The 15,764-nt window shown below is 30.3% G+C and overlaps 1 protein-coding gene and 1 pseudogene across 2 annotated transcripts; one reads left to right on the forward strand and one right to left on the reverse strand.

Annotated features, from left to right (window-relative positions):
- Nucleotides 1-11,513: 11,513 nt before the first annotated feature.
- LOC18599636 (cytochrome P450 89A2 pseudogene) lies at nucleotides 11,514-13,576 on the reverse strand (annotated as a pseudogene). The gene is made up of 2 exons (XR_016026528.1): nucleotides 11,820-13,576; nucleotides 11,514-11,712 (listed from the first exon to the last, which is right to left on the reverse strand). The product of XR_016026528.1 is annotated as a cytochrome P450 89A2 pseudogene (transcript).
- Nucleotides 13,577-14,960: 1,384 nt separating this feature from the next.
- On the forward strand, nucleotides 14,961-15,675 carry LOC18599638 (uncharacterized). The gene is made up of 2 exons (XM_007029689.3): nucleotides 14,961-15,239; nucleotides 15,341-15,675. Exons 1-2 carry the CDS (start codon nucleotides 15,050-15,052, stop codon nucleotides 15,532-15,534), a joined length of 384 nt encoding a protein of 127 aa, XP_007029751.2. The 5' UTR covers nucleotides 14,961-15,049; the 3' UTR covers nucleotides 15,535-15,675.
- The last annotated feature ends 89 nt before the right edge of the window (nucleotides 15,676-15,764 follow it).

Raw genomic sequence — 15,764 nt, forward strand, 5'->3', positions numbered from 1 at the left:
GTTCAATGCATAATGATCGAAAGATACGCTTTTGAATAAAATATTTGCGCAGGAATATCCAATTAATTAAAAAATATTTAGCAATGAGACACATATTTAAAGAAGGAAATACCGTAGCTGACTTTTTGACAAACAAAGGCTTATTCATATATAAGGATTATGAATTTTATGATGTTCCATACTAGATTTGTACTCATGAAGGAAATGTTGAGGATTAGTTTCTTTCATTTAATTAAAATTTAATAATTTTTTTAAAAAATTTAATTAATTAATAAAAGAAATATTTAAAATTTTATATATAAATAATAATACAAAAATATTTTGAACATAAAATTCTTTAATAAATATATTTATAGAGATTGTTTCATGCATTGACATATTTCATGTACAAATTTAGTTACTAATATGTATTCTTAGAGGATTATTCTAATGTTGATTAGACTAATAGTTTTACAAAAAATTTCAAAGTGTTTTTGGAGGTTGTAAACAAATTCAAAACTCCAAAATATATATCACCATTACAAAAAATTACTATGAGAGTTATATGATTTTGTGAATGGTTTTTTTTTTAGTGCTAATTTATCTAAACAATTTATATGCAGGTTGGATGGGGAGTTGACAATATGCAATTTGTCCAATCAACCTCAATCCAAAACTGTTCATTGAGTACTCAGTCTATCAATCTATATAACAAAAAGATTTCTTTAAGGTTAAGAGACTCTCAACATCCTTTCTTTGTCATTATCTTAGAATAAAAGAAATAGAAGAAGCAGGAAATAGTAAGTTTTAATTTCCATTTAGCAAGGGTAAAAGAAGAGAAAATATAAAATTACAACTCTGAAAACAAAATAGTGAAGCACCAAAAACAATAAAATCTACAAAGATTAAAAATGAAGCAGCCAAAAACATTATCTCTGGCTGCATTTTTCTCTGTTCAGTTTGTCACTGGGCTATCTGTCAGTCACTTTTGGTGTTGGAGTATTGAAGAACTTTTCTGATGAAGCAGGGTTTCATGTTATGACAACGGGGGATTGTTTTGGTTGCATGGAATACAGGGTTTTCATTTGCACAATGTACAGAGATTTTGAGTTTTTTTTCGTGAATGAACTGTCGTGCTGTACAAGGGTGGTTTTGTGCTCTTTTATTCGGCTAGATCCTCTTCGGTTTGTCCAAGGTTTTCCAAACCTTTTGTGGTTGTAGGGTGGATGTATATTTTGTTTTTTGGGTTCATAGAGAGATCCAGCTGCTACAGATTGTGTTTTTGATATGTGCAGACTCTTCTTTCGGTGGTTGGAGGCTTATTGTCCTCCTCTTGGATGTATCTTTTGCAGGGCCGGCCCTTGACTATAGCCATCCAAGCAAGGGCATTAAACCCCCGAGTAGAAAGGTTTTATAATTTTATAATATAATTTATTATATTAAAAATATATAAAAATTAAAAAATAATTAATAAAATTATTTATTTTTTATTTTTTTAATTATGTGTTTAATAAATTTTAATTTTCTATCATTTTTTAATTTTTAAAATACTATATTATTTTTAATTAACTGGCGATCATGTGTATTTAATCATTTTCAATAATTATTTTTTTCTCATTTATTTTTTCTATGTCCAATCAACATATTTTTAACAACTATTTTTTCTCCTATATATAAAACCGATTATTTCTTTTTAAATATAGAATATTTACTTTTAAATTCTTCTTTTTTCATTTGCTATTTCTTCCTTCTTCTTTTACAGAATACACAAGAAGTCCATTATATTATTATCTTTATAAAGTCGTGAATTTCATTTGCGGTTTGCAATAAACATTCAACAATTAGGTATCATTGTTCTAATATTTACAAACTTTTTTACTTTAATTTTTAATTTATGTTATATTGTTATATTACTTTTATTTTATATGATAGTTGATTTATTTGAATTAAAAATTTCGATTATTGATTTTGTATTAGTCATTCAAAAAATATAAAAATTTTGCATCTCAAATGACTAGAAGAATAAAATTTAATAATTTTTTTAATTTCAATACAAAAAGACCTCGTTGAATATTTCGCTTTATGCCTTTAAACTTATTGAGTCGTCCTGATCTTTTGCATAGCTAATGAAATGGTTCAACTCTGGCTTAAAAAAAAATGAAGGTTAGTCAATAAATATACAGCCAAACAAACAAAAAATGAAATAAAAATGAACAAAAAAACTTTCAATTTCTATTGAATAAAACAATAAGTAAGATAAGATAATACTAATCCAGAATTCTATATGTAATGAACAAGACCATAGATATTCACAATATACATCACCATTAACTTCACCAATATTATGGGCAACCTCATTTGGCTCTCAAAGTAGATAGAGAAAGAACAAAATTTGCATGAAGAAACTAACATGGTATGTAACTTAACCAAACTACATTGAAATATTATCAAACATATTGAAGCTCAATAGCTTAACAATCAAACAAAACTTGATAATAAAAATTTTTATTGCAGGAAGCCAACACAAAACTTACTTTTGTTTTTCTCTCAAAAAAAAAAATTAAAGAATCAATAAAAATTGCAGTAAGTGGGCAACATAGATCTCAAACTTACGCAAACAATACAGCAAAATAACAAAATATGGAAATTAAAGAGAAATTAATAAAAAGAAAGTAATTTTCAATTCCTATACAACAAAGTAGCAAATAAAATCATGGGAGAAAATTGATAAAGAAAATATATAAGTTATATTGTTTGACAGACTAAAACTTTATTACAAGAATAATATAATGATCAACAAATAAAATACAACAATGTATTAATCATCACAAACAAAATTATCAACTAATAATCACCAAATGAATCATCAAAGCAAAAAATGTGAAAGCAGAAAAAGAACAAAAAAAAGGTGCATCAATCCAAATATATTAGTTAAACATAAAAACGAAAAAAAAATCAAGTTTCTTATTCCTGAGAGTCTTTTCAAAGAACAAACTGACATAACAAATGGGTTGAATTAATGATGCAAACAATCATGATAATTGAAAGCAAATGAAAATTATAAACCAATAACAATGATTATTGAAAGCACAATAAATGAGGTAATAAAATAATATGATGACATGGTTTCACAATAGAATAATATCATGAACTTATTTTAATCATAAAAAAATAGTGAGTGAATGTATCGTGGTCGAAGGTAGGATAATTAAAATGGGACTTGAGCATTACTTAAATAGGTTCCAACTTTTCCACATTCAAGGGACCCACACATATGATAGAGCATTTGTTTGGATTTTCAATTCTTTTTATGATTTAGCCATGGAAATACCAAAGAGAGATTTCCTAGTTGTGGACAAATAGTTCTCCGAAAACTCACGCTTTAAAGATTTAAGACAATCATCCCAAAAATAGGAATCCAATTGAAGATGGAATGGTATTTGAAAACTCAATTTTAATAGTTTGAAGATAAAGAAAACTCAATTTTAATAGCTTGTAGATGAAGACAAGAAGTAGGAATGTGTATTTCATTTTGTTTCTTTAAAATTTAAAATTACTTTGCTGACTTGAAGTTTCTTGGTCTTTGCACAAAGTTTTTAGTTAATCAATTCTTTTGCAGTGGAGATAGAATATCTTAAATATGTTTCATTTCACTTACCTCAATAACAAATAAAAAATAGCGATATGCAACTGAAGGATGAACTGGCAAGAATAAAAAAAAATAATAAGTCACAAACCACATTACAAACATATGCAAATGCACGAAAATGAAGCCACTATTCTGTATATGTACCGGAATAACAATGAGTATAAATTAAAAACAATAATATCTCACCACATAACGTCGTTTAAAAAAAAAAACCCACAGAGCATAAAAATCACAATATGGGCTTGGTAGTAACTGAAACCTTAGGTGCAATTACCTTAATGAAAGGTCAACAATATCATTAATGAAACAGAGAATAAGTAAGCAAATATCAAAATTTAATGATAGATCGTACACTAATTAAAGAAGCTTTTTCATTAGGATATTATTAGCATCAATCATAATTACTTCGATAGCTTAACATCTGATTATAACATACTGTTGAATTAACTGTTAAAACAAAACCATTCTCGCTAATAAAAGAAGAAGAGGCCGACCTATAGAAAAGAGCAATGGAAAAGGAGGAGAAGAAGACGAAAAGAATGGAGCAAGCAAGAGATGAGAGACTGTAGAGAACTTGGGAAAGAGAATTGAACATGGCATTAAATAAAAAAACTTAAAGAAGCAAGAAAAACGAAAGAAACATAAAAGAAAAGAAGTAAAAAACAATGGAAACAAACCTGAGTAAATCGAGTTCAAAACATTAAGAAATGAAGAAAAGAATTGCAAAAAAAAAAAAAACCAAAATAAACAGAGAAAACAGACCTAAAAACCACACAAAGCAAGAAACCAAAAGAAATAATGAAGAAAACGATGAGAAGAAAGCAAAGAAAAAAATAAAGGAAGAAGGTAAATAAAAAAAAAAGAAAAAAAGGTTTTGAAATAAAGCAAAGAAAGAAATAAACGAAGATGACAAAGAAAAAATAACTACTTCAACGTCAATGGGAGATTAGAACGTGGCCTATTTTTGGAGAAGGAAAGATTCTAGCCTGACTGCATGGCTAATAAGGGCTTTGATATAGAAAATGACTATGTATTATATGATGTTCTATCACTAGGTATTAGGAATTTACTGATGAACGATATATTGGGATATGTCTCCCTCACCTGATTAGAATCTAATAAAACTTTCTTTCCTCCAAAAAAAAATCTGGAATAAAGCAAAGAAATAACTAAACTAACAAGACAAAAAAAAAAGAAAGTTTTGGAATAGGTAAAAAAAGGAAAATACAAAAAATGTCCTCTACAAAACATGAAAACCGAAAGGCAACTTAACAAAAAGAAGAGAAAAAAAAAATGAAAAGACCCAAAAAGCCCTTCAAAATTCAACGAAGACCGAGAAACTACCCAAAAATCTCCTCTCCACTTGAAGCAAATCGGGCTGGTCAAACCAAATCCAAGCCCGTTGAACCCGACCTGCTCAAGGCTTTTGAAACCCACCTCAAACCCTCAAATTAGAAAGCAACGTGGTCCTCATTTAGCAACCCCGAGCAATATAAAGCCTTCCAAAGTAGCTCCTTTTCATAGTAATTGAGTGTCACGTGTTATTCAATTGGGAGAACCAGATGCTAACTAATTACTCCTTTTAGGGGAGACTTTTAATATATATTAGCTTGAAACTTGGCTCATTTTAGGATAATAATGTCGTTGAAGCTGTTGGTTCTGCTAATGGTTAAATCACACTTTTAGAGCTTTATTACAAAGCCATTCAAAATATGTGAAACGGAAACATGTTCAAATTTACATTTCAGATTTGTTTCTCATTACATACAGAAGTTTCTCTCTATCTTATATTATTTCAAACGTATTAAACTATTGCAGTCATGTCTGCTTTAATAATTTCTATGCTTTCATCATTGCAAGTGATTTTGTTGAAAGATTTTCTTTCAGCCTTTGTTGTTGAAAGATCTCACAACTCTCAAGTAAAACCAACAAAAAAAGAGAGATTTCAATTGATGTTGTGATAATATACAGACGCTTTCTTCTACCTTTCGCATGTCTTCCTTTATAAATGGACAAGCAGTAGTAAAGAATAATTGAAGTGCAACTGTTGGGGCACATGGCCTATGATATGGCCCCAACCCCATATTTTATGTGCCCTATGATATGGCCCCAACCCCATTTTTTTTAGTTTGCATATATGATCTCTTGAGTACTAAATGTGTCAATAAAAAATCCTTTTCCACAAAATCGATGTTGGAACTTCAATTCTGATTCATTGGACATAGCTTGTCACAGACTGGCAGAATGGACAATTGCTACTAGACATTAATTATTTTTCTCTTTTGCTATGTCTTCGAATACCATACAAGGTTGCCAAAATGACCTCTTGATGTCAGATTATATAACTGTCTTAGTAGGCGTATGCCATGATATTTTCTGAATATCCATTTGAACAGTATCAGTCTTGAAGCGACCAAGAACACCTCCAGCAGCGCCAGGCATGGTTGATTATCAGGACCCTGACCATGAACAGCTAAGGAAAAGATTGGGGCCATGATATTTTGTAATCATGAAGAGAGACGTTCTCCGATAGGATAATTTCAATCTTAACTATAACTGTTGAATTCATGGAAGGATGAGAAGATTTTTTTTAAAAACTAATCGATTCATCAAGAATGTTGAAAAGATAAAGCAAAATTAATGAAATCCCTACAAAAACCAATTGATACATGCATAACCCCTTTCATATTTTCTTTCAAGCCTAAAACTCTCTCCAAATTCACTTCAACCCACAGTCCAAAACCTTGAAAAAAACGTGTGGCTTAATACATGAGCTCTTTTGGACCTTCCTTTTAATATAGATGAAGGAAAAATTATTTTTTAAAAATACCCAAACTGAAATGGGAGTAATAAACTTTATATATATATATAATGGAACCAAGAAAGAACAATGAAAGCCAAAAAGAAGAAAAAAGGGACAAAACAAAACTGGGAAATGATAGGTAGTAGTCAAAAATGGAAAGAAAACCCTAGAGAAGAAAAACGCAAAATCAAAACAGAGAAAGACACAAAGTACAGGAAACAGGAAAGCAAACCAACCAACCTCAAAGAGAGAAATCACCAACAACAGAGCATACAAACCAAAAAATGAAGGACGCAAACTCTAAAGAGAAGAATGGAAGTTTCTGGAGTAACCAAAATAAATAAAGAAAAACTCCTCACCTAAATTTGAAAATCAAGTCAGACATGAAACGAATGCATGAAAAGCAAGCTAAGCACGTCATTCCATTAAGACCACACACGTGTCTCGTCTGAAAAATGTGCGGCTCAAGACACCAAACACATCGCAACACGGACTTCGCTCTTTTATCCTTTTATGTTTAGGGATGTTAACGGGTACCTTATTATAGAGTACTTGTGAGTACTTTATCCGATTATATCGAATTAAGATATTCTATAAAAGGATTCGGGATAGTGATTTTACTATCCGAATAGGATTCGGGTAGGGTTCGAGTACCACTCTTTGGATACCCATTACCCGAATCTGATTAATAGTTATAAATATTTTATTATTATTTTAATAATTAAATTAAAAATTTACAATTTTATCAACTTTACAAGTAATTTTTTTTGTTAAAAATTAACAAATATATGAAAAGTATGGTTACTCTAATTATTGATATGATGACATTAATATATTTAAATTAAAAAATTATTAGATTGTTAATTATGTTTAAATAATTTGAATATTATATCATATTATAAAGAATATAATTACTATTATATATGTACTTTTAATATACATATATTTACTTTTTATTTTATGTTAACATTATAAAAATTATGACCTATAAAATTATTAATTATAATATATATACCATTATTTATATAATCTTATAATATATATACTTAAAGAAAGCTTTTGAGATTAGAATAGTTTTAGAACCTAAATATTTTTTTTAATTTCATGAAATTAAGAACAAATCCTTATAATTAATTAAATTAACTCATGAAACTATTATTATTAATTAACTTGTAATGTCTTTTAATATATATAGTTTATATATTGTGTTAATTTATAAGAAATATAATTACTATTTTATATATTAAAATATTTTTTATGTATGCGTGTGTGTATATATATATGTACTTTAAATATAAATATATTTACTTTTTATTTTGTATTAACATTACAAAAATTATAACTCATAAAATTATTAATTATAATATATACCTTTATTTATATAAACTTATAACATATAAATCTAAAGAGAAGTTATAAGATTAGAAAAGTTAATTAGGTAATTGGGTAGCCATGAAGAAGATTTTAATAATTTTTTTATTTAATCGAGTATTTAAACTGATTAGGGTAATTATAGGGTAGTAGGAATGTATTAGAGTTAGGATTAAGGTAATAATTTTTAAATTATTCGGATAGTTAATAAAGTTAGGGTAATTAATTTTTAATAGGGTTAAGGTTTGGGTATTTCGAAATTATAAGGTATCCGACCCGTTGACATCTCTATTCACGTTGCAAAACTTGGGGACCCCGTTGGAGCATGAAAAGCATTTGACACAAAACCAAGGACTTGCATGAAAATGGGTTGGCTGAATTAATAGAGGGTAAAGATTTTTGTTTTATTGTGTTGCTTTAATTTAATTTTCTCACTTGGGACCCCATTGAAGCAATTTAAACTTCCTTCATGAAGTTTAATTTGATCTTGATTGTGGGGAATCGTGGCTTGATTGGCTCTTTTGCAAAGTTTGATTTACTCATGGGTTTAGAGATTAAAAACGTGATCATTGTCTGAGTGACGCGTGGGTAAATGAAGAAGCCTCTTTAGGACTTCCTTTTACTTATGTTATAGAAGTATAGATTTTTTAACAAAATTAAATTTTTTTAAAAATTCAATAAACTTTTTATCTTTTTTATTAGATTTAAGTAAGTTTTTTATTTTTATTTTAAATCATATAAACTTTTATAATTAATGGATAATTCATATTTATTATTTTTATATCATTGTGTCACATTTGCTTGTCATATTATTGTCAATTATCACATGTCAACTTAATATGACATAAAATTAAATATGTCATTTTAATTAATGATAATTAATTAAAACTAGTTATAAAAATTTATCTAATTTAAAATAAAAGTATAAATATATATTTAATTAAACGTAATAAACATAAAAATTTATTTGGGTATTTTTAAATTGTGAAGGGATTTTTATAAGCATTATGTAAAAAATATATTAAAAAGATTTTTATAAGATAAGAATAGTGCAAACTTGATTTTTATAAGATAAGAAAAGTCTTGAAATTTATTTGTATACCAAATAATCCTGTTCAATCAATTATTCAATTGTGGATATCTTTCAAAATTTCATTAGTTAGGCTTATTGTTCTCATTTAATCATTCATCTCTCAACTCACTCTTATATATATATCAAACACTACTAAATCCATATTACTTATTGGTTGATAATGACTTGTGGCTTGTCATAGCCAGCAAGCATGCTAGTTTTTGTTATGAAATAGAAAATCTTATACGTTACATACAACATATGCAACAATAATCTTATATTCTAAATAATAATAATTATTATGTATACCAAATCTATTTCGAAACAAACAAATTGAATTTTCCAATTTTTTTAGACCAAGATATTTACCAAATCTTTTAAAATTCCTATGAACTTTTAAATTGTTATCATAATACAATAAAAGACTAAATCTTCCAAACCCACTATCAATTTAATTTGTTTGTAAAACTTGCTAAAATCAAAATCATATATATATATATATATATATAACTTTTCCTATAGGGCTCTTGAATCATTATTTATTTCTGCATAATAACTACATTTATCATTATAACTATTTGTAGAATAACTCAAGTCCAAAGTCATTTCTTAAGTACTTATTTCGGCATCAAGCATACGAAAATTTTCACTTTGTGTAATGCTCTTTCAGGTAAGAGGAAAAAGATTTACCTCTAATGTATGGAAAGAGAATATGTTTGAAGCACTACTCCATGGAAAGTTTATAGATGAAGCTTTGGCTATTAGTTCCATATTAAACTTGTTATTTGAAACAAAATCAACATAGTGGTGTTGAAGTTGAAGGTTGAACATGATAAAAAATAAAGCATTTGAGCGTAGGGATGAGTAAATATAAATCGAACCGAATAGAAATGAGTTCGATTTTTTAGGTTCGATTAGTTCGATTTTTCGGTTAGTTCGGTCAAGATAGTTGAATTAGTAAAATTATTTCGATTCAGTTTCAGTTAGAAAAATTTCTAATCGAACTAACTCAACCTAAATAAGGGTATTGTAGAGATTTTATATAAAAAAAATCCTAAACCTAAATTATTTGTTGTTGTTTATATCGTATAAATTATATGAGTATTTATTTTATTTATTATAATTTTTTAGAATCATTTTTAATATTTTTATAATATTGATTTATTTAAAAAAATATAACATAAATAAATATATACAAATAAAATTTTTTTGTTAAGTTCGGTTTTTAAAAATCGAACCGAACTAACCGAATTAATTCGATTTCGGTTAATTCAATTCGATTTTGATTGTTTTAAAAAATTTTGATTAATTCAATTATTATATATCTAAAATCGAATTAATCAAATTAACCGTTTGCACACTCCTATTTGAGCGTGCATGCCCAAGTTTGTATTTGCATCACATGTAAGATCGAGTTAAAGGGCTTGCACCTAAAAGGATTGATGGCCCTTTGCCTATTTTTTCAACTTTACACTTTCAGGTTTACTGCCTATCTAACGCTACTTTTGATGAAGCGACAAAAGCCTGTACCCCCTAATTCCTCTGCCTCTTGGAATCAATTTTCTTTCAGGTCTATTGGTTATCTAAATATTCACTAAATCAAAGACAACAGATTAACCGGTCTTTATTTGAACCTTGCTTCAGTTTCCATGTCCTTCCCAAATTCGCCAGAAAAAAAAAGGTGTGTCCAAATTGTTTAAAATGGATTGAGAATCAAAAGTTTTTCCTAGTTCCCGTGATTTAACACAAGTACAAATTAAAGCAGGTGGCTAATCCAGGAGAGTTAATGCTTAACATGAGCCCAATATGCAACCTTATCCAGTAGATCAATCAAGGGCCAATATTTCTTAACCTAAGTTGACATTTTTTTTTTGGAAGATTATCATCCTGCTTTCATTATAAGGAAGGAATGAAACAATTCCTTCCATCAAGAGGAACCATTACAAACAGACACACCCATACACGCACTTCTTCCAGGCAAGTAGATCACGCCGACATCCCTTTATAACATCTATTGTCCATCAGTTGAAGTAGTCGATTCATTCATAAGGGACATTATCATCGTTTATTGAATTATTCCCATATCTGCAGATCAATGGACGCAACATTAATGCTGTGCACTAGAAATAATAAGGTATTTATCTTGTAGTGGAGTTTAACTCGCCTGTATTCAGTATCCAGCCAAACATGAATCCAGAACTCAATCCATTTATTGTCATAAATGTACCAAATAGGACACTGCCAAGCTTCCCATAGATAATGTCAAATTTAGCTTATATTTCGACAATCTTATCATTTAGGTTATGAAATTTAAGATGTCTTCACAGAATGAAAATGGCTTGAAATAGCTGAATTACTTAAATTCGATTATCAATCAGTTACTCTTTTGGGTTCCACTAAATTCATTTAAAATTAATTCAAGAAATAAACCAAAAAAAATCTCAGTAGATGTATTAGACAAAAAACTTTGTGTTGCTGATCAATTAAGGATAAAAACTTGGTCGTGGAATCGAATCATATTCTGGCATTGTAAACTCCTTGAATAGAATTATACAAATAAATTGAACCAATTTATGATATAAAACTTTGAGTAATTTTAGTAGCCAATAGAAAAATGAAGAAAAATTTCACCAGGCAGCTGAACATAACATTAGCTTTTCCATTCTGATTTAATAAGACTTACATTAGATGAATCCATGAACAGCCACATGAATTTCAGGGCTTAAGATATGTGAAATCAATGAAGGCTGTTGCTACAATTCTGGAAGAATTTACTATCCAGCTAATTGCCCTGAGCTGATCAGTCGTATCATTCCGGTTTAACATATAGAAGCTTATCTGACAAAGGTTTACAAGTCCTGGATCAGAAGGATGTGTAAATCATTGGACAGATATTAAAAGCTAGACTGGCTTTCCAGAAAAAGAAAAGCTAGACTGACCATTACCTATATATAATATCCTAGTAAAAATCAGTATCTTATCTTTTCCTAGGATAAATATGGGCCTGCAATGGAGTCATCATCCCCATTGTAAACTCCTGCTTCTCCTCCAAGCTCACCTCATCTCCATCCATAGCCTTCCATTCGAGGTTCCAAACCAGATTTGCCACAAAATACTCCAGATGAAGCATGGCCAAGCAGAGTCCAGGACAAATTCTCCTCCCTACCCCAAACGGCATCATCTTGATTTCCCTAGTTCCTGTTATATCAAAGACTTCCCCGCTTTTATTGTCACTGCTAAGGAACCTTTCAGGCTTAAATGACATTGGATCCTCCCATACTTTCGGATCCCACCCCATTTCTGCTACCATGAAATTAATGGTAGCATTCTTGGGTACCGAAAATCCTCCGAGGACTGTGTCTTCTCTCGCACTATGAGGCAGAACAAAGTGGCCTGGTGGGTGCCTTCTTAGACCTTCCAATATCACTGCCTTCAAGTAAGGCATCTTCTGCAAATCATCTTCCTTGACCTCTTCCTCTCCATCTCCCACAACCCTTTTGATCTCCATGAATAGCTTCTCTTGAACATGTGGATATTTCACCATGTTTGCCATAATCCAGTGCAAAGCAGTGGAGGTAGTATCTGTTCCAGCATTGAGAAACTCAGAGCTCAAAGTGACAATTTCCTGTTCAGTAAGATTCCTTTGTCCCTTCGGTAGTTGAAGATCAAGCAAAGTATCAACATACGCCAAAAGATGCTCCTCATCATCAGCTTCCTCTTTGTCCTCTTTACTCTTGCTCAATCTCTCCTCTTTCACTTTCTTTCGTGCCCTTATCAAAGGAACCAACACCTTCTCTTGATCCTCAACGGCCTGAAAGAATTCCTTCCAACGTTTATGAAGCAAAAACCTTGTCAAGCTAGGGCAGAAATTGAGTAGGTTGAATCTTCCTCCCAAGCCTATTAGCAAAGGGCGCTGAACATTCTCAATCTCTTTAATTTGTTCTTGATTAAGCTTGTCACCAAAACACATCAGCACCAATAAGCAGAACATAGCATATTGAAAATGATCCACAGCACGAACTGGTTCTCCAGTTTTAGAGTGCGAGATTAAGGATTCTAACAAGATTTGAATAACCCATTTCCGAGCATGAGAGTAGGATTTTATACGCGAAGGATGGAGGATTTGAGCTGTGAGGTTACGCCTCAAAAGTCTCCAAGTTGGACCATAGGGAGCAAAACTGATATTATGTTGATTACAGCTTAAAATCTTGGCTATGGTAGGAAGTTCGGGGCGGTCGGCAAACAAAGCACCGTTTTGAATTAACGCCTGGTGGGCGAGAGAGCGATCGGAGATGAAAATAGCAGGGCGAGAAAGAATGTTGAGAGTGACCATCGGACCAAGCTTGTTATGGAGGTTCCGGAGGATTGGTTCCAGCTCGGAAACGTTTCTCCTGACCCATAAAATGTTGCTGATAATGGGAATGTTGGCAGGGCCCGGAGGGAGTGTTTGGGAAGGGTTCTCGGAATGGGATGAAAGAAGGTTAATGAGAGCTCTAAAGAGAAGAGAAATGGAGATGGTGACGAGAATGATGAACCAGGTTTCCATGTTGCTTTGGGTTGGGAGAGAGTTGTGTGGTGGATATATAAAAGAGGATTTGAGGGAGCGGCAAGTATTATTTGTAATTTGAGTTTGTTGGCAAAAGCTTGACTTCATGTAACGAGGTCAAGAGAGATACGAAATGAACACTAGTGTGCTTTTTAATTGGAAGATGGTAGATTGATAGCATGGCCAACATTTTTTGTGGTGGTTGACCAGAGTGAGTCTCTAGGCATTTTGTCTAACATAAAAGCGGGATGCTACTGATTGCTCACTTCAACTGTATTTTAAATGCTTACCATGGTTTCATTTTTAAATCGATCTTAGTACCAATTCAAGAGTCACAAGTCTTTCTCTTGTCTTAATTGAGGCTTATCTTAATATCTCTTATAAAACGTCTATTCAATGAAGAATGTTGAATAAATTTTGATATCACATTACACTAATTTACATTTTCAATCAAAAAAAATGTTTTTTTATTAAATAAAAATAAATCTTCCAAACTTTTTTCATCTTTTATTAATGTGGAATTTATGTAGTGTATAATGTTATTAAAAATTATATTTTTAAAAAAATTATCTAATTTTAATAAATTTTTGTTTTTTATATAGTAAATATACAAGTTGCTAGTTATTTAATATATTATAGGGACATGTTTTCATCTTAATTTGTAACGAGAAAATAATTTTAACATACAGCTTGCTTTATATTTTAAATATAAAATTTTAATTCAACAACACTTTCTTAAAAAAATAATTACATGAATAACACATTACTTATAATTAATAGATATCTTTAAAAAATATAAAATTGATAACCAATCTCATATATATATATATATATATATATATATATATATAGATATAAATTGATAGTATGTTGTCTTTTTGTTAATAATAAATGTATACATTCCTTTTTATATTTCATTTTTCCAATAGTTGCATACTCACACAATGTACAAATTTATGTAAAATAATTATACGATAACATAGTATGATTTTGTTTTATTTATATAATCATATACAAATTAACATTGCAGACCATTATAAAGTTCATCATCCAATCAAACATATAAACGAATGTATAGAATTTAAGGAGAAAAAGAAAATGATGAAGTAATATTTGAAAAAAATCATAATCTTTGATATTTCATTATTTCAATAATTAATTCATTTATACCAAAAACTTTACGCGCATAAGATATATATAAAACCGATACAAATTGAAGGATTCTATTAACCAATCTTTAGATATATATATATAATTTATATATTATATTCACAACTCAAATTTCCAACACAATTAAATAGGATATTACTATTACTTAATTCAATATAACAAATTAATTAATAAATAAGAAAATTGTCATACGAATATTCTAAAATATTAATTTTGAAGGAATGGGGCTTAAAATTGAAGGCCTGAACTGGTAGATGGGCTCATAAACAAAGTTAACTCCCAGCTTAGTTATGCCGTTAGGCCCATGGAAAACAACCAGAAGACGAGGACCCAGCCCGAGAAATCAACATTGGAATGCAGGATTTGATAAATCCCAGAACCCAAGAAACAGCTCGGAGAAACAAGATTTTGAATTTTGAATTTACACGGAAGCTTTGGGAAGGAGAATGAGAATCAAGCATGGCAACCACTTCCAAGAACATGAAGGGTTTCTACAGGCAAAAGAAGAACAACAGTAGGGGACGCATAACCAAGTCGAAATCCTCGAAATCAACCGAAAACCCGTCGCCCAAACACCCCGCTACTTTCAGTTCCGATATCACCCAGCCCGCCGCCCTTACTTCTCCCGGTGGTTCCCTCGATCTCAAAGGTCACTCTCTTTTCCCTTTTTCTTTTAATGGGTATTTATAAAAAAAATAAATACTATTATATTTCTTTACTTACTTTTATTGGTTTTTGGGGAGGAAGCAGATGATTTTGATGAGCAAGAGGAAGTGTTAAGGCAATTTGATATGAACATGGCATATGGACCGTGCCTTGGGATAACGCGGATGGCTCGTTGGGAAAGAGCTCAAAGGTTGGGGCTAAACCCTCCTAAAGAAATTGAGAATCTCTTGAAAGGTGGGAAAGTGAAGTTAGAATCCTTATTTGATGGTCGTGTTTAGTTAATTGTTACTGATGTTTTTAGGGTGAAATGTACAGCCTCTAGCTGTGCTTTTAGTTTGGTCATTACTAATGTTGTAATGAACTGGAGAAGTTTGGCAATATTAATGGAGATGTTATGCGACGACTGATTAGTTGTTTAATGTTGTGTTATGATTAAAATTGGATCTAACAAGTTCATTTCTTTTAGAGTAATTAGCTTGTTCCTAGCTGATTTTGGCCTCTAAAAGAG

The sequence above is a fragment of the Theobroma cacao genome, chromosome 5 (genome assembly GCF_053813885.1).
Source record: "Theobroma cacao isolate CCN51 chromosome 5, ASM5381388v1, whole genome shotgun sequence".
Lineage (NCBI taxonomy): Eukaryota > Viridiplantae > Streptophyta > Magnoliopsida > Malvales > Malvaceae > Theobroma > Theobroma cacao.

Coding starts and splice junctions, on each gene's coding strand:
- LOC18599638 (XM_007029689.3), top strand. CDS start 15,050: ATGGCAACCACTTCCAAGAACATGAAGGGTTTCTACAGGCAAAAGAAG. Junction 15,240..15,340: donor TGGTTCCCTCGATCTCAAAG/GTCACTCTCTTT, acceptor GGGAGGAAGCAG/ATGATTTTGATGAGCAAGAG.